Genomic DNA, 24684 nt, shown 5'->3' with positions numbered 1-24684 from the left:
AATTAGAAGGGGAGCGGGAGGTCTGAACTAGGAGGGGATTCCTGAGGTCCCTTGAGAAAAGTGGCTTAAGTGATCTCAGCAGGTGCCCAAGGGTGGGCCAGAGAGAACCACACTAAATAGTCATTGAACAAGTGAATAAATTCAAAATTAATGCATGAATACTCTTCTGCCGTAGGCACAAAAACAGTAAAATTTTGTGCGAAAACCCACAGGAAAGGCATGCAGGGAGAGAAAGTGAGTAGCAAACTGCAGACACGGGGGAGGCAGTTTGGTTGTTAAAGGAACCTCTTGCCTTGTCTTCTGTGAGGGGACAGAGCAGAGAAGAGTCCGCGAAGCCATCCTCATCCCAGGGGGCGGGTATCGGGCCCCTGGTCCTGCGCTGGGGTGGGGCTGGGCGTAGGGGGCAATGGCCACAGTCCCAGGTGAGGCACGGGCAGGGGTGAAGGTGAGGGGCTCCATCACTGCAGGGGCCATTCTTGGGTTTTGAGTAAATGCGTTCGTGTCTACATCCTCGTCAGTGCGCATCCTTTACCTATATTTACCGTCCCCCCGTCCCCCTGCTTGCTTCTGAAGAGTTGGCAGGGGCTCAAGATGGTGAGACAGGCCCCAAATGCACTCAGCAGGTCACATTCCTCCCCCATCTCACCCCCTCCTCCTTGCCACCTACCCGCCCCCACATCCTGAGCTGTCACCCTTTCCGAAACAGGGCGTAACTCATCCTCAGTCGAGACTTCACCTCTTCTGGGCCTCAGTTTTCTCCCTTATAAACTTAGAAGATAAAAAGAGCAAACCCTCAGAGACAGTGTTCTAAATACTTGACTTTTTTTCTCCCATTTAATTCTCAACTCTGTGAGGCCATTTCCTATCATGAAACCCATTGTATCTATGAGGAAATGAGCACAAAGTAGTTTGCCCTGAGTCAGAGCCGGAATTTGAACTCCATGTTCTGGCTCTGTTGTTTGTTAATTTTGGGGGTGTGAGTGGGAGGGAAACCTTACTCCTCCCTAGAAAATGCATACATTTGCAGACATGCAAAATGTGCACACAGTGTTTTCGGGTTCCAGATCTCTGAAGCCCGTCCAGGACCCCCAGTTTCCCTTTTTCATCTGATCCTAACAACCCTTTGAGGATATGTGTATATTATCCCCCTTCCACAGCTGAGAAAACATGGTCTCAGAGAAGTTAAGAAATGTGTCCAAGATCACACAATCTTAAGTGGCAGGATCAGGATTCAAATCCAGGTCAGTCCTCCTAGCTCTATCCAGGGGGTCTTTCCCTTCTGGTTCGGGGATCACCTGGAGGCCCCGCGGGGCTATGGGTGCCTGTGGAGCCCCTGCCCTGTGCCTGGGATCTGGGAAGGCCAGCCAAGGCGCTCCTCCCCCTCTAACCTCCGTGGTGGGTCAGCACATCAGCCCAGCCGCAGCCTTACTTGGGACCCGTCAGCACCCAGGCTGACAGCACCCAGTTCTCACCCAGCGGGCCAGCGTTCCCGGTGGGCAGGCACCCTGCAGCGGGCTTGTGCACCTCCTCCTAGCTCAGTGCTGGCAGAGAGAGCCCCAGAGAGAGCCCCAGGACAACGTGGAGTGGACTTGTAGAGGGGGTTGTGCAGGAAGGGTGATCCCTAGGGCCTGGGCTGGAGGAACGAACCCGGCCAAAGGGGACTGACAGGGCAGCCGAGAGCCAGCATCTGAGGAACCCCGAGAGGGTGGAGCCCCGAGAGGGTGGAGTTGGTGCAGGGGCCTCCTGGTGCCAGGAGGCAGAAAGGTGCACGGGAAGGTGAGAGAACACGGTGTGAAGCAAGATGAGGAACCAGTGAGGGCAGTTCTTTAAGGGAACGGGCGGGAACACAGCCTCCAGCGAGACACGCCTTTTATAGGGATCCAGAGGTCTCCACTGGGGAGGGCAGGGAAACTCTGCACCCACCTAAGTCCAAGTTCTAGGGGCAGGTCTGGCGTGAGGTCCTGGACCGCCCCGGCCCCGGCCTCGGCTGGTTTCCTTTCTCTCGTGCTTTTTATTTGCTCCACCCCTAGCCCCGCTCCAGACTCCCAGAAGCCTACCTCTCCCTTTTCCCCACTAACCTGCTTTCAGTCATTTTCACGTTAGGGCATGTAAATGCACAGGTCCCTTTCCCTCGGTACTTGGCGTTCGAGGTCCCACCTCAGTGCAGGGTGAGGACTGTTCTGTCCCGGGAGTTTCGTCTGCACGTGGTGCAGATGTGCAGAGGAAGTGGGCAGTGGGCTCCTGTAGGGAGGGGCACCCAGGTGGGCTTCTAGGATAGGCAGCAAGGCAGAAGATCCCCCAGCCTCCCTCCCCAACCTCACAGGCCTGTACTGGCTGAGTGTCTCCCAGGACAGAAAGGAGGGGCAGAAGCTTAGCTGGGTGTCAGGGGAGCCCGGATGTGGGAGCGGTCAGCCTGTCGAGCCTGCGGGCAGGCCTTCGGGGTGGTTCAGGAACCTCTGGGCAGGGCCCTGTCTGCTGCCTCAGTGATGGACGGGGCCAGCAGCCACCTGCTGAAAGGAAATGTAGCAGGGAGCCAGGGTGGTCAAGGACCGCTAGTGACCCAGCTCTGATACTTGTCCCTGCTTGTGTGCAGGGCTCTGGACAGACCGAGGCAGGTATCAGGCTCCCAGAATGAGAAAGGCAGATGAGAGGTGGTGAGTCAGAAGGTGTTGTTTAGATATGCCTTGCCTCATTCCTCAGAAATTTTTTTGGCCTAAACCCCCCCCAAAAAAAGGCATACAATGAAACCATATATTATAAAGAAAAATAATCAATTATATAGACAGGACTTCCCTGGTGGCGCAGTGGTTAAGAATCCGCCTGCCAATGCAGGGGACACGGGTTCAAGCCCTGGTCCGGGAAGATCCCACATGCCGCAGAGCAACTAAGCCCCTGCGCCACAACTGCTGAGCCTGCGCTCTAGAGCCCGCGAGCCGCAACTACTGAGCCCGCGTGCCACAACTACTGAAGCCAGCGCGCCTAGAGCCTGCGCTCCGCAACAAGAGAAGCCACCGCAATGAGAAGCCCGCGAGCGGGGGCTCACCACAACTAGAGAAAGCCCGCGCGCAGCAACGAAAACCCAAAGCAGCCAAAAATAAATGAAATTAAATTAAATTAATAAATAAAGTATAGACAATCCAGAAAGAAGAGGATGTCAAAACCTGGAGAGAGGAAAAAGAACATGGGTGCTGTCAGAAGGACCTCAGCCACTAGAGGTGGGCCCTGCAGCTAGTGTTGATGCCTGACAGCCGCTCACTGGGCCCCCGGGGGAGATCTGGTTCTGAGCAGCCCAGCTCCTGGAGAACCTCCCAGGGTGAGCCAGCGGCTCCTGTGCCCTCACGAGGTAAGCCAGCATCTCCAGTGAGCTCCATGGTCCCTGCCTGTGTGAGATGTCAACAGGAAGGGTTCCAGGGTCAAATAAATTTGGGTAACATTCATATTATACCCCGCTCCCCTTACCCTTGGGAAGGTCACAGTGTGTAATTATTGAAAGGCTCTGAGATGTCTCCACACTTGACCTGGTTAGCTTTGCATTTCCCAAACTTACTTGACCACAGAACCCATTTCTCAAGGAACATCTGTTAACCCCAAGGAACTAGTTTCTACAAACACACTTTAGGGGACACAGGAATAAGTGACTTGATTGGTTGTTTGTTCTTACTGACTAGAGACCAATTATTATGGAAGACTTTACCAAAAAATAATCATTTTCATTTAGAAGACCTGATATGGAGCTACTTTTTTTTTTACTGCAAATACTGACATAACCAATTATCTATTGGTTAGATAACAAACTAGGCAATAAAGGCAATAAACTAGAGTTTCTGGTAATAAAACTACAATTTAAGCACATAGAAGGCACATGTTCTATATAATAAATCATCCAAAAATAACTTCAGATTGTGAAGATATGAATTACAAAAGGGGAGCCAATACTATGTTCGCCCATTTTTTCTTTTTTTCTATTTCCCCCTTTTTGTTGTTGCTGTTCTGTACCTTGCTTTGTTTCACTTAACACATCTTGGAGATTATTCCGTATCAACAGAAAGCATCTTCGTTTTATTTTAGGGCTGCACAGAATATTGTCGTAGAGGGAACATAGTTTGTTTCACCTGTTCTCTATGGATGAACATTTACCTTTAGTCTTTTCTGTTGCAACCAATGCTGCAATAAATAACCTTACCCATACATTATTTTCACACATGAGTATGTCTGTAGGAAGATTACTACATGTGGAATTGCTGGAGCATACTGACGATATCCTCAAATTGCCTTTGTCGGGATTGAGCGTGTACATTCCCCCACGCCTCTCCAAATGATCATGCTTTGACCTTTGCAATCCGAAAGGTGAAAAATGGTGTCTTAGTATAGTTTTACTTTATGTTTCTTTTATGATGAGTGAGGATAAATGCCTTTTAATATGTGTAAGAGACATTAATTTTTCCTTTTTCCATTAACTGTTTATATCTTTGCCCATTTTTCTATTGAGCTTTCATTTTTTTCCTTTTAAATACTAGGAAGATTTATATATCACTTGTGGTCTGGGATCTGAATAACATATTTTTCCCTATTAATTTTTAGTTTGACCTTGCTTATTGTGATTTTTTTTTACCATGCAAAATTTTTTTACTTTAATGTAAAGTTTATCATTTAAAATTTTTATGGCTTCTAGGTTACAATTTGATAGCCTATCACTACTCTAAGATTATAATAGAATTCTCCCATTGTCTCTTCTAGGATATATAGATTTATAAATATATTTATAATGTAAACATATTAAAATATATCATATAAATACATAAACAATAAATATGTAAATAATACAAATGGCTAGATTTATCATATTTATATATAACATATAAATAATATAAAGTACATTGTTAAGATATATAATGTTATGTTTATGTAAATATTATTCCATTTAGAATTTATCCCCATGACAAGATGAGCTATAACTTGATTTTTTTCTAGATGGCTACTCAGTTGTTCCAATTCCAGTTGTGAATAATTTATCTTTACTAAATTCCTATGTTTGGAACTATTTCTGGACTTTCTATTTTGTGCCATTTATGAATCTCTGTATACTCTTGCACAAGTTCTGTACTATTTTAAATATTGTAACTCTATATGTGTTTTAACAGCTAATAGAGCTAGACTCCACTCCCTTTAGATTTTTTTCTGGCTAGGCTTTATGTTTACTTTTTCCTTGTAAATTTTAGGATCAGCTAAGTTCCAATTTTTAAAAAATCCTCTTGCTATTTTTATTGGGATTGCATTAAATTTATAGACTGACTTAAGAGGAAGTGCCAATTTTATGATGATGAATCGTTTTAGCCAAGAATGCAGGCCACCTTTTAAATGGAGTAAATGATTGTCTACGCCTCTCCAGGCAGGGTGGTGTCCTTGGAGTTAGCTATAAGGGTGAACCACACTAGTCAAAGAAGTCTTGAACACTGTTGGACATAAACAGCGTGGCTGGAAGCCTCTGTAATCAAATGAGGAAGCATAACCATCCCTCCCAGAAGAGAGCCCTGATGTGAGTTGGAGGCAGTTGTCAGGATTCTAGAACCGGGTCGTGTACAGATGCCACCTTAAAAGAACAGTGCCTGCAGCCAAGGGACATAGCTCGAGCCAAGCTCACAAAGAAGGAGCCAGGGAAGAAATACACTAATCTCACTTTCCTCCCTCCCTCTGATCTTTAGGGCTCCCCGCTGGCCAAACCCTCCCAGCAGCCAGAGGCCCCGGGAGCCCACAGTTTCATCCACTGAGGTCAGCTCTGGGGCAGAGGGCAGGATGGAAAAGGGTGTAGGCTGGATGTGGGGAGGCAACCAGAAGGTACCCATCCTCACCTCCAGCTCACACAGTCCAGCACTCAGGCCCCCAAGACAGTTGTTTCTGCTCTGAGATAAATGGAGTAAATAAAGATCAGAAGGTTATCACCTCCTTCTGCCCCTTCTAAAAGGACTTTGTACCTGGGCAGGAAGGCTAAAATCATGTAACAACTGGAAAACCCACCAGGAAGGGAAGGCAGGAGTTTCGTGGTGCACTGTTCAGTGACACATCCCCTGAGCGGTCTGGGCGGCCACCCTCACCTCTGCCAAAATATCTTCTTGTGTGACTGGAGAGCAGAGCCAAACAGACAAACAAATGAGCACGAGGCAGAAATGTTTGCTCAAGTCCAGAGTCCCTTATAGATACATAATTTAAACACCCGTAGAAAACTGCACACCGGATCTTTCTTTTTCAAGCCCCATCCACGTGGCAGCATTCCAGGAGAGGCCTTGGTCACTGGCAGGCGCCCTCTCACACCAGTTTGCACCACAAGTGGTCTGGAGCCCCAGAGGTCAGCGGGTTGTCTTGCCTGGCCCGTACCAGCTGGCCTGGTTTTGTTGTTGTTGTTGTTGTTGTTTTAATAAATTTATTTATTTATATATATTTTTGGCTGCATTGGATCTTCGTTGCTGCGTGCAGGGTTTCTCTAGCTGCGGCGAGCGGGGGCTACCCTTCATTGTGGTGCGCAGGCTTCTCATTGTGGTGGCTTCTCTTGTTGCGGAGCACAGGCTCTAGGCACGCGGGCTTCAGTAGTTGTGGCGCACGGGCTTAGTTGCTCCGCGGCATGTGGGATCTTCCCGGACCAGGGCTTGAACCCATGTCCCCTGCATTGGCAGGCAGATTCTTAACCACTGCGCCACCAGGGAAGTCCCTGGCCTGGTTTTATCCAGACCAGGATGTGACTGACCCAGACAGGCTGTGCCAGGAGGAGACTCCAGTGACTTCTCCAACCAGGTCACCTCTACAGAAGCAGATCACCATGGGATTACCCAGAGGAGACGGGTTTTCATAAATCATTTTAGGGAGAGTAGATTGTGACCTTGGTAGGGAGAACCCTCAGCCCGAAGGAGTGGCACTGTGTGAGGCTACAGCTAATGAGGGTGCAGAACAGGTTTCCACGTGGGGAGAAAACCCTCAGGCGGACGTGGCCATCCAGGCGGAGCGAGCAGGAAGCTAGAGAGAAAACACTGTGCAGCCCAAACACTGAAACATAATGGAGTCACCTCTCAAGGACAGAAGCCCCCAAGACCATGTTTTGTGAACTGGGTGAATGAGAAATTGACACCTACTTGTAAAGGAGACTGTTCAGATTATACATTAAAAGCATGTGCTTTGCTCAGACAGATCTGACAGCCACTCATCAGCTGAGACCTTGGGGTGAGCCACCCAATCTCCTCACAGAGGGTGGTAATAGTACCCACCTACCCCAGATTGTTTTGTGGCGACGAAATGAGATAACGTCATGATACTTTCGACTGAAACGCACAAACTAAAAGTCGCGAGTTATGTTTTATTCGGGGACCTAACTGAGGACTATAGCCTGGGAGACAGCCTCTCAGGTAGCTCTGAGGGGCTGTTCCAAAGAGGTAAGGGAGGAGCAGGATATGTAGGAGTTTTTACTGAAAAAAATAATGTAGTGGACATCAAAAGATCACTGCTAATCACAAAAAAACAGACATCTCAAGTTAATGATTTTAGTGTTTTTCTCTGTATGGGAAGATCCAAGAGTCTGGGCTCATTGAAATTATTCCCTAGATACTCATCTTAACTATCTAGGACCAGTTTTTCTCCATCCTGAATCCCCTCAGGGTGCCCTGTTTGGGTGGCTACCGTGGCTGATGGCTTGATGGCAGCAACATTGTTGTTTCCTGGAACGACAGGCAACATTTTGTTGTTGTTGTTTGCAATGCATGTAAAGCATTTTAGCACAGGGCCTGGCACACAGTAAGTCTCCGTGAATGTAAACTACGATAACCGTTGTCTTCAGATCTTGTTACTGAGAAAGCTTATGTGAACAGATATTAAATAAACTTTAAAAATGGGCTCTACATAAGGGAGCTTCCCAACTTAGTTAAAAATATTTTGCTGCATGGGGTGAGGGAGAAAGTTAAGAAATCAGAATAATAAAATAGGATTTCAAATGCTTCCACCTTATTAGAAATCAAGATGTTCTTCTAAGTGGCTCTAAGTCTCCCTCAACTCCAGAATTTGGAGACCCGATAAAAAAACTTTGAACCTTTGACTGTAAAATGCATCTAACTCTTGTTGCTTCTTGCTTGTGCTGTGATCTTAGTGCCAGGGTCTTGGCTGTGCAATGACAGGCCATCCTCCTGTTGCTGAAAGGAATTGCATTGCAGTGAATGGGTGATATGTTTTAATATTTCTGAGCCAAGGATATTGGGGTATTAAGATACAATGTAGGATTTCAGGAAGCTGCCAGCTTGTTACCCCTTAGTTTTAAATTTGAATTGCAGTTGGATTTTCCTAGTTAGAAGTGGGGTCTTTCCCTAGTTAGAAGAATCAGATACTCTTAACCAAAGGAAATCTTCAGCAAGGTATGGTTTTTAAACAAAACCCAGGATTTGGATTCAGAGGATTTACATGTAAGACCTGCTAACTGTGTAGAACATAGATTTCCTGAGCTTCATCCAAAAAAGGTGATAATAATTAGGATAATCATCTCATAAGATTTCTGTAAGTATCAAATAAAATGTGGACCACGTTCTTTGTAAATTGCAGAGTATTATATACAATGTTAACTACTTGTTATTTCTGTTTATTTATTTATTTATTTATTGGCTGTGTTGGGTCTTCGTTTCTGTGCGAGGGCTTTCTCTAGTTGCGGCAAGCGGGGGCCACTCTTCATCACGGTGCGCGAGCCTCTCACTGTCGCGGCCTCTCTTGTTGCGGAGCACAGGCTCCAGACGCACAGCCTCAGTAGCTGTGGCTCACGGGCACAGTTGCTCCGCGGCATGTGGGATCCTCCCAGACCAGGGCTCGAACCCGTGTCCCCTGCATTGGCAGGCAGACTCTCAACCACTGTGCCACCAGGGAAGCCCCTACTTGTTATTTCTTTCATTCCTTCTGGTGGAAGGAGCACAGACCAGAAGTCAAGAGTCTAGATTCCTGTCCCTGTCTGCCCTTTCCAGGACCTGTGACCTCAAGAAACTTAATCTCTCTTTTTTTTTTTTTTTGGCCACACTGTGCGGCTCGCGGGATCGTAATTCTCTGACCAGGGATTGAACCTGGGCCCCAGCAGTGAAAACGCAGAGTCCTAACCACTGGACCACCAGGGAATTCCCTTTTTTTTTGTAACTTACTCTAAAAGGTACAGTTTTGTCATCTAGGGGACATTCTAGGATTATGAATCCTTTCAGAGGAAACATGTTAGATTGGAATAGGAAGGGATGAAGAAAGCAATCCTCTCTGAAGGGCAGGGGGAGATGAGGCCTTGCTCCTCCCGGGGTGACCAGGAAAAATACTTCTGGGACATGAAGGAAAAAAACAGGGAGCCATGAAACATGGCCACTGATTTCTGGGATGTCGCAAGAATGTCCAGGTCTGGTGGTGAGCGGTAATCTGAGACACATGTTCAGTCAGCACTGACCTAGATGTATGACCCACAAAAAGAAAAAAAAAAGGAAAAGGCATCACTATGAATTCAGTCACTGTCCCACGAATAGCAGCACAGTCAGCTGTGACCTCCAACACTAAAAAACAATCGACAGGTCTTGCAGACACACACTCGTGTGATGCCTACACACAGGCACAAGGGAAAGGCATCGACTCTTGGTACCAAGGGAAACAGAACCAGGAGGGCGTTAAGATGGCCCCCCCAGAGTCAGACAGACTGGGCAGCTCTTCTGAGGATCTGACAGAAGAGCTACAGGAACCATGGGAATAACTGGTTTCAGGGCAAATGTCGCTGAAGTTCCTACACTTGGGCCCACTTTATCCACAAGCCTGTCTGCCTCCATGTATTGACAGACCCAAGTCATTTTCCAAGATACCTAGAAAATCTCAAATAACCTCAAGAAAAATAAGAATCACAGGCATCTCCAGGTTCTCAAAGAAGGACTAAAGTCAGGAGAAGATCTGAAGTTGGAGGAAGGGGAATAGATTGAAAAGGAGGATCTCGTGACTCGAAGAGCGGCTGTCACTTGGTGTAGCCATCCTCCAGGACAGACAGTATGACAAGGTCTAAGTGAGAGAGGGGCGGGTGCTCAGAAAAGGCCTGAATGTTATCTGTTTCAATGACAGTCTGGTTCCTACAAGGTGGCGTATGGAATCAAGCCGGGAAAAGCTCCTCTACCTAGATTTCCATCCTCACCAACCAGGGGCTCCTTCCCCAGGGCCAGTGCTTAAAACCCTCACTGCCAAGTTTCTCTGCAAGCTCCTATTCTCAGTGTGTCAAAGAGTCTCTAGTTTGGTTTATATAAAGATCTAGTTGACCCAAAAGGTTGTCTCTGAGATCTGACAAACACCACTCCTTTTAAACTCTTCCTTGTCGTGTTTTACTGTTGGCAGTGCACTTAACCTCCCAAGCCCTGTCATCCTCAGCTTCAACATGGAGATGGTCATAGCACCATCCTCATAGAGCTGTTGTGAGAAATAAATGAAATGATGAACCTGCAGCTCCTAGAACAGTGGCTGGCACGTAGGAAGGCCTCATCAGTAATGGCTACTGCCCAAGCTCCCCTAGCAGTCAAGAGGCAGGAACTGGTAGCCCTGGCTAATGGGTCAGGAAATAGGGACATGATCCGTTCTTGTAACTGAGAAGTCCAAGGCAGGTGTGGCTTCAGGTACAGCTTGATACAGGGACTCAAGTGATGACACCAGGACATGGTTTCTCTCTCTCCAGCTCTCAGCCCCTCTTCCTCTGAGTTGGCTGCAAGATGGCTTCAGCAGTAGACTGTACCTCATTGTAGAGCCAATGCACTAGAAGAGGGCACCTGTCCACTCTCTCTGAAGCCCCAGGAGTGGTCTCCTCATACCTCCCTGGCTTTGGCTGGGTTACAGAACCTTCCCCAAGCGAACCATTGAAGCCAGAGAATGTGCAGCCTAGCTTGCTGCAGATCCACCTCTGGAACTTGGGGCAGGGCCAGCTCTACCCAAACCTCTCAGGCAGGGAGGAGGCAAGGAGACTTGCTTCCCAGAGGGTCACTGGTGGCGCCAGGAGGGAAGAGATGGCCTCTGAGTGGAAAACTGCGGTGAACCCACAGCGGCCGCCCAACCTAAGGAGCAAAGGCATTTAACTTCCTTTGGCTGCCGACTGGCTGGTTAGGGAGGGGTGTGCCTCCACTTCCCACAGGGCCGCGTGAGCACCTAGAGGCCTCGGAGCCGCTCCCCCGTCATTGCTAAGTGTTAGCAGGTCAGCCGGTTCAGCAGCTCTCAGGACACCAGCTAGTCCACAGAATTCAAAGATTGCGCTGAATTTCAGTAACACTTTTTAAAAAGAGTTGACATTTTAAAAAACTTTTATTTATTTATTTTTACTTATTTATTTTTGACTGCATTGGGTCTTCGTTGCTGCGCACAGGCTTTCTCTAGTTGCGGCGAGCGGGGGCTACTCTTCGTTGCAGTGTACGGGCTTTTCATTGCAGTGGCTTCTCTTGTTGCGGAGCACGGGCTCCAGTAGTTGTGGCACACAGGCTCAGTAGTTGTGGTTCACGGGCTCTAGAGCACAGGGCTCAGTAGTTGTGGTGCACGGGCTTAGTTGCTCTGCAGCATGTGGGATCTTCCCGGACCGGGGCTCGAACCCGTGTCCCCTGCATTGGCAGGCAGATTCTTAACCACTGCGCCACCAGGGAAGTCCTTCAGTAACACTTTTAATAGACCTGCCAATTAATAAAAATAAACCCAGCCACGGAAATCAAACTCATCTGAGGCTATTTCCTATTCTTGTCATGGGAAATTGTAGGAAAGTGCACATTCCTTAAGAATGGAGTAAACTTCCTCATCCTCGTCCCAGAACGCCCCCATCAGTCAGGCCTTTTATCTCGTGGCAAACATGACCCCTCCCCGCTACCAGCTTGCTTCTGACCACCTGAAACAGGTGTGTGCTTTACACACATGCTCTCGTCACGCCTCCCAGTTACTCACGTGTCACAGAGGAGGGCACCGAGGCTAAGGGGAAGCCAGACTGCCAGACAGCCGACCATCTGACTGTCCCCATCCTTGACTCCCACGTGTGGTACCCACACACCCGCCCAGAGATGTTCCTCGCCCGTCCTCAGGGAGATAGCCCAGGGTGCCTTCTCAGACTCGGGCTCTTGCATTTGTGTCCGTGGGGCTGCCTGCCGGTGTCTTCTTCCTCTCCCTCAGACTCGCCCACCTTTACGCCCTGTGTTGTCAGAAGCCTCTGCTGCTGAATTGGAGTCCTCACTCCACACAGGCTCGCTGCCATGCACCTTCGGTGGACCAGGCACGGAGCCGGCTGTGAGGACACAGTCCAGCCATCACAGGGTTCTGCGTCCTTCAGGGAATGAATTCTCCCATCTCAACTATCACAGCGAAAACATTTCTCCCTCAGCATTCCCTCAACGCGTCCCCCCAGCCCTCCTCCATACCCCTCATGTGAGGACCGGGGGGAACACCTGTGCCGGGCTCGCCTTAGGCCTCAAGTGCCGGAGGTGGGGAACAAGAGGTTTAACGTCCTCCCGGCACTGCGACCTCTCTGATGAGAGCTCCTTACACCGTGTTCACAGGTGACTGCTGGCTGCTGGCAGCCATTGCCTCCCTCACCTTGAATGAAGAAATCCTGGCTCGAGTCGTCCCCTTGGACCAGAGCTTCCAGGAGAACTACGCGGGGATCTTCCACTTCCAGGTAACTTAAGGGTTGGCTTGAGCTTCTCCTGAACGGGTCCTGAGGGCTAGGAGCAGGTGCTGGGGGCCAGGCACAGTACTCTTCTACGAAGGACACTGAGAGACAGCAGGAAGCTGCCTGGCCGGTCGCCGCCCTGGGACCCTGTAAGGGCAGCGATGGGGAGGAGGGCGGTAGGGCAGGGTACTCAGGAAGTAATTCCCACATTTTGTTAAGAAAGTTGATTATTTGGGGTCTGATGTGAAGGCACTGCTCACTGTCCTCCTTTTATGCCGGTAAAGGAGAAATAGTATTTTTAAAGGCATAAGGCACAGGGCAGAGTGCCAGAGGGGCAGGTGTGGCCTGGGAGGGAAGGGCAGGTGCCTCTGCGCTCGCTTCTCGGCGAGGCTGTACCTGCAGGAGGAGGACCAGAGGGAGCGTCTCCTGCGGGATGCGACGGGCTTGGGGAAGCGGCGCCGAGGGGCCGGGCAGGGAGGAGGCAGCCGTGGCTGAGGCTCACGACCCGCACGCTGCCACCACCTCCTCGTCCCGCAGTTCTGGCAGTACGGCGAGTGGGTGGAGGTGGTGGTGGACGACAGGCTGCCCACCAAGGACGGGGAGCTGCTCTTCGTGCACTCGGCAGAGGGCAGCGAGTTCTGGAGCGCGCTGCTGGAGAAGGCCTACGCCAAGTAAGTGCCCACCGTGCCCGTCCCCCGGCAGCCTGCCCCCAGCTGCCCTGTGTTCTGGGAAGCTGCTGCAGACCGGCTGCAGAAAGCTAGAAGTTCCTGGCGGTGAGGGGTAAGGAACTGAAAAGCACCAGTTTGGGGTCAGAAGGGCCAAGACAACTGATGGTTGCAAGGCAAGTTTATTCAAAGAGCATGAATGTATATATAGGTTTAGTACGGAACGAATATCAGACAATAAATCAGTAAACCTTGTATTTCCGCATAATTCTGTCGCCACTATCTATGCGCCACTATCTATACACCACTATCTATGCACCACTATCTATGCGTCACTATCCATGCACCACTATCTATGCACCACTATCTATGCACCACTATCTATGCGTCAGCATGCCTTATGGGCCATTCTTTGGAGATACAGACTTCCCCCTCAGGGCAGCACGTCCTTCTTCTGGGGAACAACCAGGGGCTCTTAGATGCAGAGCAGGCACCTGGAGCGAAACTGGCCGCAAGCCATTTTCCTTTTTTACGCTCAATACCGCAGCATCAGGAGTGCATACCAAGAGAGAGACAAGCAGTTCTCCGGAAAGCAGAAAGCTGAATAAGCTTACAGCTTGGGGGCCACCACATTTCCCCCTTTTTTATTATTTTTTAAAGCTTGATAATATAGCTTTAAGCCATGAACATCCTGACGCAAGACAGCGAAGCGCCCCATTACAAATCTAACAACACAAGGTAATAAACCAATCACCAATAAAAGTAGTACACCAATTGATATCAGGCCTGAGAGCCCTCCATGAATCCATTGTATCGGGTTTAGCCCTTGTAGTTGATCTAATAATCCTTGAATCAAATTCTGGGGTCCATCTTCGTCCAGGTGGGCCTCTTGAATAGCTTGTATTTCGGCATTTAACTTTTGAATATCAAGGCTAATGTGTCCATCAGTCCATACACTTAATATATGCATTTTTACTTTTTCCCAATCACATTGTGAATCATTATATAAATGTTGAGTTACACAAATCCAGGTATATTTGGCATGACAAATCAAACGCATTTTTAATTTTAAAGCCATAACTTGATCCCCTATTCCTATTAGAACATTTTTTAATTCATCTACTTCCGTTTTTAGTTGGGTATCAATATGACTTTGTAGGGCTAATGCTACACTAGTATTTTTAGATAACTGATTAACATAATGAGCCTGGTGAATAGTTTGTGAAAGAGCAATCCCAGCAGTGGCCGCAGTAGCAGTTAAAGCTGCTAAGGCTAGGATTGCACATATTAGAACACCTATAAATCTCTTTGGTCGTTTTAATGCTTCAGTCAATACCAGCCAGGCTTGCGTGCCAGTGTTATGATACCATGGTTCAGACAAATTAACAGGTAACATTATATAAGAAGGTTGCTTCATAATCATAACAGATGCAGATCCTTTAATGGGCAAAACACAACTACTAAAGATACAATTAACACAAGTAATATTATAACCTATAGGATTCATAGTGTTTTCTACAATTAAATCTCCAATCAATAAAGCATAAGGAGGAGCGACGCAAGTAATCACCGGTCTATAAGAAAAGGATAAGGCAAGTTTCCAGAATTCCCATTGCTTGTAAAAAACGAGGCTGTTATTATTAACGGGGACAGAAGAAGCTAGTATGGTGCCATTATCATAATCTAAAGTCCACCAGACAGAGGCTGTGGTCCATGTATCATTACAAACAGGAAACTCAGGCTGCGGGAATTCAGAAGCCATCAAAGCAGGAAATTGTAGTCCTGTGACAGGCTTTACGACCGTAATTTGATGTCCAGCTAATAACGTCCCTTGATTACCTATGGTAGTTTCAATACACAAATAATGTCCAGTATCTTCAATCCTCAAGCGATATATGCATAGAGAATGATCCAACGAAGTATTAGAAGCAAGCTTAGTTACTCTAGCATTCATGTGAATGGGAACGTTATCCTTATACCAAAATACAAATGTGGATAAATCTTCTCGTCTAGAAACAGTCTGTTTGCAAGGAAGACAAATATTAGATCCCACAGCTTTATAATTTTTACGTAAATGAGTAAAAAATTGAGAATTTACAGTGGTTTGGTAAGAAATAGCATGTTCTAAAGCAACAGCCTTAACACAACCCGAATTGGTACTCATAGGACTTAAACAAACAGGGGGAGTATTAAACCAATTAGAGTAATTAACAGAAGTATTAGTAATAGGCAAATTTCCTAGCACTCTTCCAAAAGTAGAATCATTATAGAAAATTGGAAGGTCAGCTTCAGACCATGTAACAGGTTGTAATAAAGGAGGATCGGGTACATAAGCCCAATAAGATTTAGCCTCTATAGGTGGGGCTGCCAATACAGCTATCATAGCTAAAAAAAGGTAAGAGGAGAGCGAGGATGAGCACTCTCCTCCATAATCCTACGTGCTTGAAATACTAAACATTGCAATTGATACCAAGTAATTTGATTTCGATCTCCCCTCGCCTCCCTGACAAGTTGTCTCCTACTCTGTCGCCGCATTCTTCTCGTCCGCCGGGGGAACCGGTTGGGGTGTGCTGTGGTCGATTGCGAGAGCCTCAGGCGACGCATTCTTCGAGTCAGGGTGTTTATTGGTGATGGCATGATAATGTCGAACCAAGCGCTCCGGGAGCCACCGCGGAGAGTCTGCCTCCCTAGGGAAAACACAAACATGGCCTCGGCCCCATACTAAAACAGCGTCTGGTCCATGCCAAAGGTTAGTCATGGGATCTTTCCATTTAACAAGCGCTTTTTCAGGAGGGGTTCCAGAAAGACCTGTAAACAATCGTTCATAAGGCGTGTGACTAAATGCATCTAAAGTTAAAAAATTTAAAATAAATAAAGCATGATTAAGCATAATCTGAGGAGATCTATCATATTCCCCCTTTTTTATTTTTTGTAATGTAATTTTTTATTGTTGGTTGGCACGTTCTACAATACCTTGACCCTGAGGATTGTAGGGAATGCCTGTTTTATGTGAAATATGGAAAGTTGCACAAAAATTGGCAAAAGCTTTACTCGTATATCCTGGAGCATTATCTGTTTTTAAAGCTTTAGGAATTCCCATAGATGCAAAACAATGAAATAAATGAGTAATTACATATTTAGTAGTTTCCCCAGCCAAAGGCGTAGCACATATAAAATTAGAGTAAGTATCAACAGTTACATGAACAAATTGTAATTTACCAAAAGAGGGAATATGAGTAACATCCATTTGCCAAAGATGATGAGGGAGTAAACCCCGAGGATTGACTCCAAATTGTGGAACAGGAAGGTGGGGTAAACATTTAGAGCAGGACTTAACAATGTATCGGGCTGTTTCTCTAGAAATAGAGAATTGTTTTTGAAGCATAGCAGCAGATTGATGATGTAAATTATGTGATTGTGTAGCAAGATCCTGAGGTTGAGATAAACTTAAGGCTATAATCTTTGTATTTTCGTCAGCCAATTGATTTCCCAAAGACAATGGGCCAGGGAGACCTGAATGGGCTCGAATATGTAATATGGCTACAGGAAAGTCATGCTGACGAATAATCTTTTGTAGTTGAAAGAAAGTCTGAAACAATTGAGAATAAACAGTATTGCCAATTATAGCAGTTTCTATGTTATGCAAAATAGTAACCAAATAATGGCTATCCGTATAGAGATTAAAAGAACAGTGTGAAAAGATTTGAAAAGCCAAGGAAATCGCATGTAATTCAACTCGTTGGGCAGAGGTATGATCTGTTTGTTCTTTATGAAGTAAGTCATCAGAAATAACCACAGCGATGCCATTGGCAGAACCATCAGTAAAAACATTTGGGGCATTGAGAATAGGAGTTGAACAGATAGTTTTAGGAAAAATAAATAGATGTTGAGTAGCAAAATGAAGGAGCTTATTAGAAGGATAATGATTATCAATAATTCCTGAATATCCAGCAAAAGCAAGAGCCCAAAAATCAGAGACAAATAATAGCCAAGAATATCGATAAGTAGTATAAGGTATAATAATAGAATTTGGTTCATATCCTACCAACTGAATATTTCTTCTACGACCCAACTGAACAAGGGTTGCTATTAACTCATAATAAGGTGTAATGACTTTATTAGGCGTATTTTTCATATGAATCCATTCAAGAATTCCTGTTTCTTGCCATAATAAGGCGGTAGGGGTATGTGACGTAGCACAGATTATTAATAGTATAGGTAAAGAAGGCTCAATTCTAGTTAGCTGAGCAGATTGTATTGCTTTGTTTACAAGCTTGAGTGCTTGTTGAGCTTCAGAAGTTAAAATACGAGGGGAAGAAGGATCAGGACTTCCCTTTAGGATATTAAAAAGAGGCTGTAACTGACCCGTAGTTAATTGTAAAGAAGGTCGCAGCCAATTAATATCTCCTAATAACTTTTGAAAATCATTTAAAGTTTTAAGAACGTCAGTCCGTATCTCTATCTTCTGAGGTGTAATATTATAATTTGTGATATACTTACCAAGATATGAGAAAGGTGGGTTCATCTGTACTTTGTCAGCAGCAATGACTAGTCCTGATCGTGACAAATGACTTTGAAGGGAATTATAAGCCTTAAGTAAAATATGTTTATCAGAATAAGCAAGTAATAAGTCATCCATATAATGAATAAAATATATCTGAGGGAACTGTTTAGGAACAGGGGCAATAACTTGAGCTACAAACTGTTGACATAAAGTAGGACTATTAGCCATACCCTGAGGCAGCACTTTCCATTGATAACGTTGCATAGGTTCTATAAAATTTAAAGAGGGTAAGCTAAAAGCAAATCGCAACTTATCAGCCGGAAATAGAGGAACAGTAAAAAAGCAATCCTTAAGATCAATAATAATAATCATATAATTTTTAGGTATGGCTGCAGGAGAAGGCAAACCTGGTTGCAGAGCTCCCATAATTACCATAGTTTGATTAACAGCACGTAAATCTTGCAATAAACGATATTTTCCCGATTTTTTCTTTATAACAAATATAGGAGTATTCCAAGGGCTATTAGACTTTTCTAGTCTGCCCAAAGCAAGCTGTTCATTAATTATATTATGGGCCGCCATTAATTTCTCCTTAGAAAGGGGCCATTGGTCCACCCAGACAGGATTATCAGAAATCCAAGTTATAGGGTCAGCATGTGGTGGAGGAGAATCCAAGGCCCCTAGAAAAAACCCAAGCCTGTTTTATCCCGTTTATTATCAGTCTGTAAGGGTAATTTATTTCCCTGTTGATTTTTTCCCAAACCATTCCTAGGATCATACCCTTGATTTAACAATATATTAGTTACAGTAGGGTTGGGACTAAGCAATAGGATTCCCATTTGTTGTAATATATCTCTTCCCCAAAGGTTAACTGGCAATCCGGGCAATACGTAGGGTTTGAATATTCCTTGATTACCTTCAGCATCCTGACAATGTAGGTATTGCGAACTTTGTTGTGGAGAATTAGATTGGCCAATACCTTGCAACTGTGTAATGGTTTGGTGCACGGGCCAACTTTTTGGCCAATGTATAAACGAAATAACAGAAACATCAGCACCAGTATCTAATAACCCAGAAAAAGGCCTTCCATTTATTTTTAATACCAATTGTGGTCTTTCCCTACCAATTTGTTGAATCCAGTAAACTGCATCAGAGGAACCGAAAGCCCCAGTTCCTCTTTTGTTATGTTGTAAAATTTTTCCTTCTGGTATATATGGAATTAATAGAAGCTGAGCTATTCGCATACCGGGCGTGATAAGAAAAGATCCTTTTGATGTTTGAACCATAACCTTTAATTCCCCTTCATAATCAGCATCAATCACCCCAGGAATAATAGTTAAGCCTTTCATACACATACTACTTCTTCCAAGGATTATACCAACCGTTCCCTGGGGTAAAGGCCCAAAAGTTCCCGTAGGAAGGGCTTGGGGTCCCATATCCGAGGTTAATAAGAATTGGGTGGAGGCACAGAGGTCCAGTCCTGCACTATTTGGCGTGGCCCTTTGAAGGGAGGAGATTCCATTCCCTGAGGAACAAAGGTCTGAGCTGGAGGCGGTGGAGCAGGTTGTGGGGGGGATTATTGACATTGCTCCAATTGTTTGATGGGGCCGGAGCAGGCCCCTCCGGAAGTTTCCCGACAAGGGAGTTCCATCTTTATGAGTCACTGATCGACATTCTTTAGCCCAATGCCGTCCTCTTTGGCATCGGGGACAAATTGTGGGAGGAGGAGATTTACCTTGAGGCACAGAATTTACGACAGGCATATTAGGAGTATCAACAGTACAATTTTTTGCAAAATGACCTGGCTTCCCACATTTAAAACAGTTTTTACTTTTAGCATTTGGCCCAAATCCTGCCTTAGTTAGGGCTGCAGCTATAGCTGCTCCCTGTAAGTAAGATGATCCAATATCAGAACAAACTTGAAGATAATCCTCTAAATTTCCTTTCCTTTTCCATGGACGTATAGCTGCTTGACAAATATTATTAGCATTTTCGAAAGCCAATTGTTTGACGATAATTGCTCCAGAAGGACCATCAGAAATAATTCTATTAACAGCCTGTAATAATCTAGCCACAAAATCAGCATAAGGTTCATCTGCCCCTTGCCTTATTTTAGCAAGGTCTTCAGTCCTAGTGGAGGCAGGTAAATGTTTCCATGCATGTAGAGCTATATGATAGATCTGAGCATAAGCCACAAAAGGGAAAGCTAATTGATCCTGTAATAACTGATGTTGTCCTTCCCCAATCAACATCTCATAATTTACTAGCACATTATGTGCAGTATTTCTTTCAGCTTGTTCAGCAGCCTTTTCATAATATTCTGATTTCCAAAGTAAATAGTCACCACCAGTGAGACAAGCACGAGCAATAGATTTCCAGTCTGCTGGAGGAATGCTTCTGTTGCAATCGTATCCAACATAGTAATAGTGAAAGGGGCTATAGGCCCATATTGTGCACAGGCTGCTTTTAAATCTTTCAAAACCTTAAAGGAGAGAGGCTGATATTCCCGATTATTTTGTTGTGGATTTTGAGGATTAGGTCGTTCCACCACCAGGCAGCAGAATAAAGGATCCTCCCCTCTATTAAGAGCTCCCCGTACTGCTTGTTGTAAAGGAGTAAGCTTAGGAGGGATAGGGACAGAGACATGTAATTGCTGTAACCGCGGAAGAATATTTTCATCAGGATATTTTTCAGCCTCATATTTGGCTTCTTCACCCGCTAAATCAAAAGAAAAGTCATCACCATCAAGTGAATTAACACTCTTTATCCTCGGTGGCAACGGAGGAGCAGTAGCTACTGCAGCAATATGTTCTACAGATTTAGCTGTTAATTTTGGAACTGAATCATAAATTGGATTAAAACAATCTCTTATTAAATTCCACAAGCTAAAAGTGGAAACTGAAACAGAAGATGGTCCATGTGCTTTATGATATTTAGATAACTCATCTTCTACACGAGTCCAAATTGCTAAGTCCATTGATCCTCCTTCAGGGAACCAAGGACAAGCATCATATACTAATTGCAAAAATTCCAGAAGTTGTGAGGTAGTTACCTTAGTTCCACGGGCTTTTAACATTGAAAGCAAAACCTGAGCAAATAAATCACGCTCCTTAGAGCCCTTTTGTCCCATATTATTTTACTTCTGACTCTTTCTCGAGTTACCGTCCTAAAAACGAAATTATTTCTTGTGGCCACACTATCTCACTCGAGAGTTCTACTTACCTGAAATCTTCCGAAATGCCTCACGTACTCAGGTCCCTGTTCGGGCGCCAGGCAACCTTCCAGAGAAAGAATTCAGAATAATGATAGTGAAGATGATCCAGGACCTCGGAATAAGAATGGAGGCAAAGATTGAGAAGATGCAAGAAATGATTAACAAAGACCTAGAAGAATTAAAGAACAAACAAACAGAGATGACCAATACAATAACTGAAATGAAAACTACACTAGAAGGAATCAATAGCAGAATAACTGAGGCAGAAGAACGGATAAGTGACCTGGAAGACAGAATGGTGGAATTCACTGCTGTGGAACAGACTAAAGAAAAAAGAATGAAAAGAAATGAAGACAGCCTAAGAGACCTCTGGGACAACAATAAATGCAACAACATTCGCATTATAGGGGTCCCAGAAGGAGAAGAGAGAGAGAAAGGACCAGAGAAAATATTTGAAGAGATTATAGTTGAAAACTTCCCTAACATGGGAAAGGAAATAGCCACCCAAGTCCAGGAAGCGCAGAGAGTCCCATACAGGATAAACCCAAGGAGAAACATGCCGAGACACATAGTAATCAAAGTGGCAAAAATTAAAGACAAAGAAAAATTATTGAAAGCAGCATGGGAAAAACGACACATAACATACAAGGGAACTCCCATAAGGTTAACAGCTGATTTCTCAGCAGAAACTCTGCAAGCCAGAAGGGAGTGGCATGATATACTTAAAGTGATGAAAGGGAAGAACCTACAACCAAGATTACTCTACCCGGCAAGGATCTCATTTAGATTTGATGGAGAAATCAAAAACTTTAGAGACAAGCAAAAGCTAAGAGAATTCAGCACCACCAAACCAGCTCTACAACAAATGCTAAAGGACCTTCTCTAAGTGGGAAACACAAGAGAAGAAAAAGACCTACAAAAACAAACCCAAAACAATTAAGAAAAATGGTCATAGGAACATCCATATAGATAATTACCTTAAACGTGAATGGATTAAATGCCCCAACCAAAAGACATAGACTGGCTGAATGGATACAAAAACAAGACCCATATATATGCTGTCTACAAGAGACCCACTTTAGACCTAGGGACACATACAGACTGAAAGTGAGGGGATGGAAAAAGATATTGCATGCAAATGGAAATCAAAAGAAAGCTGGAGTAGCTATACTCATATCAGATAAAATAGACTTGAAAATAAATAATGTTACAAGAGACAAGGAAGGACACTACATAATGATCAAGGGATCAATCCAAGAAGAAGATATAACAATTATAAATATATATGCACCCAACACAGGAGCACCTCAATACATAAGGCAACTGCTAACAGCTATAAAAGAGGAAATTGACAGTAACACAATCATAGTGGGGGACTTTAACACCTCACTTACACCAATGGACAAATCATCCAAAATGAAAATAAATAAGGAAACAGAAGCTTTAAATGACACAATAGACCAGATAGATTTAATTGATATATATAGGACATTCCATCCAAAAACAGCAGATTACACGTTCTTCTCAAGTGCGCACGGAACATTCTCCAGGATAGATCACAATTTGGGTCACAAATCAAGCCTCAGTAAATTTTAAAAAATTGAAATCCTATCAAGCATCTTTTCTGACCACAACGCTATGAGATTAGAAATGAATTACAGGGAAAAAAACGTAAAAAAGACAAACACATGGAGGCTAAACAATACGTTACTAAATAACCAAGAGATCACTGAAGAAATCAAAGAGGAAATAAAAAAATACCTAGAGACAAATGACAATAAAAACACGACGACCCAAAGCCTATGGGATGCAGCGAAAGCAGTTCTAAGAGGGAAGTTTATAGCTATACAAGCCTACCTAAAGAAACAAGAAAAATCTCAAGTAAACAATCTAACCTTACACCTAAAGAAACTAGAGAAAGAAGAACAAACAAAACCCAAAGTTAGCAGAAGGAAAGAAATCATAAAGATCAGAGCGGAAATAAATGAAATAGAAACAAAGAAAACAATAGCAAAGATCAATAAAACTAAAAGCTGGCTCTTTGAGAAGATAAACAAAATTGATAAGCCATTAGCCAGACTCATCAAGAAAAATAGGGAGAGGACTCAAATCAATAAAATCAGAAATGAAAAAGGAGAAGTTACAACAGACACCGCAGAAATACAAAGCATCCTAAGAGACTACTACAAGCAACTTTATGCCAATAAAATGGACAACTTGGAAGAAATGGACAAATTTTTAGAAAGGTATAACCTTCCAAGACTGAACCAGGAAGAAACAGAAAATATGAAGAGACCAATCACAAGTAATGAAATTGAAACTGTGATTAAAAATCGTCCAACAAACAAAAGTCCAGGACCAGATGGCTTCACAGGTGAATTCTATCAAACATTTAGAGAAGAGCTAACACCTATCCTTCTCAAACTCTTCCAAAAAATTGCAGAGGAAGGAACACTCCCAAACTCGTTCTATGAGGCCACCATCACCCTGATACCAAAACCAGACAAAGACACTACAAAAAAAGAAAATTACAGACCAATATCACTGATGAATATAGATGCAAAAATCCTCAACAAAATACTAGCAAACAGAATCCAACAACACATTAAAAGGATCATACACCACGATCAAGTGGGATTTATCCCAGGGATGCAAGGATTCTTCAATATACGCAAATCAATCAATGTGATACACCATATTAACAAATTGAAGAATAAAAACCATATGATCATCTCAATAGATGCAGAAAAAGCTTTTGACAAAATTCAACACCCATTTCTGATAAAAACTCTCCAGAAAGTGGGCATAGAGGGAACCTACCTCAACATAATAAAGGCCATATATGACAAACCCACAGCAAACATCATTCTCAATGGTGAAAAACTGAAAGCATTTCCTCTAAGATCAGGAATGAGACAAGGATGTCCACTCTCACCACTATTATTCAACATAGTTCTGGAAGTCCTAGCCACGGCAATCAGACAAGAAAAAGAAATAAAAGGAATCCAAATTGGAAAAGAAGAAGTAAAACTGTCACTGTTTGCGGAAGACATGGTGCTATACATAGAGAACCCTAAAACTACCACCAGAAAACTGCTAGAGCTAATTAATGAATATGGTAACGTTGCAGGATACAAAATGAATGCACAGAAATCTCTTGCATTCCTATACACTAATGATGAAAAATCTGAAAGAGAAATTATGGAAACACTCCCATTTACCATTGCAACAAAAAGAATAAAATACCTAGGAATAAACCAAAAAAAAGAAAAAAAAACTGGTAAATGAAAACAACATTTAAAATTGTGTTGTCATTAGAGTATACACAAAGTAATTGAAGCTGTAGGTATAGAAGTGGTTGCCTTGAGAAGACATGTATAATAAGGAAAGGAAGAAAGGAAGGAAGAAAGGAAGGAAGGAAGGAGGGGAAGAAGGAAAGCAAGAAGGAAGGAAGAGAAGGAAGGGAAGGAAAGAAGAGGTCTTCAAAAATAGGGAGATTTAAGTGGCATTTAAGTAAACCTGCCAAAGGGAGCAGTGGCAATCAAGGGACCTGAGTATTAATTAGGAATGACTGATCACGTGAGTCCCATGAGGGTAGGGATCACATCTGCTTCTCATTTCTGGAGCAGAGCACCTAGCACAGTACCTG

The 24684-nt window shown here is 44.3% G+C and overlaps 1 protein-coding gene across 1 annotated transcript in view; it reads left to right on the top strand.

Annotated features, from left to right (window-relative positions):
• LOC130704919 (calpain-2 catalytic subunit-like) overlaps positions 1–24684 on the top strand; it is a 53802-nt gene that overhangs the window by 12602 nt on the left and 16516 nt on the right. Inside the window, exons 3-4 of the mRNA XM_057529698.1 lie at positions 12540–12658; positions 13190–13323. Of these exons, the coding sequence (XP_057385681.1) occupies positions 12540–12658; positions 13190–13323 (253 nt within the window). The remainder of the gene's footprint in view (positions 1–12539; positions 12659–13189; positions 13324–24684) is intronic.

This window comes from Balaenoptera acutorostrata, chromosome 1 (assembly GCF_949987535.1).
Source record: "Balaenoptera acutorostrata chromosome 1, mBalAcu1.1, whole genome shotgun sequence".
Classification (NCBI taxonomy): Eukaryota; Metazoa; Chordata; class Mammalia; order Artiodactyla; family Balaenopteridae; genus Balaenoptera; species Balaenoptera acutorostrata.
The sequence above is the reverse complement of the archived record's forward strand: the minus strand, read 5'-3'. Positions and strand labels throughout refer to the sequence as shown.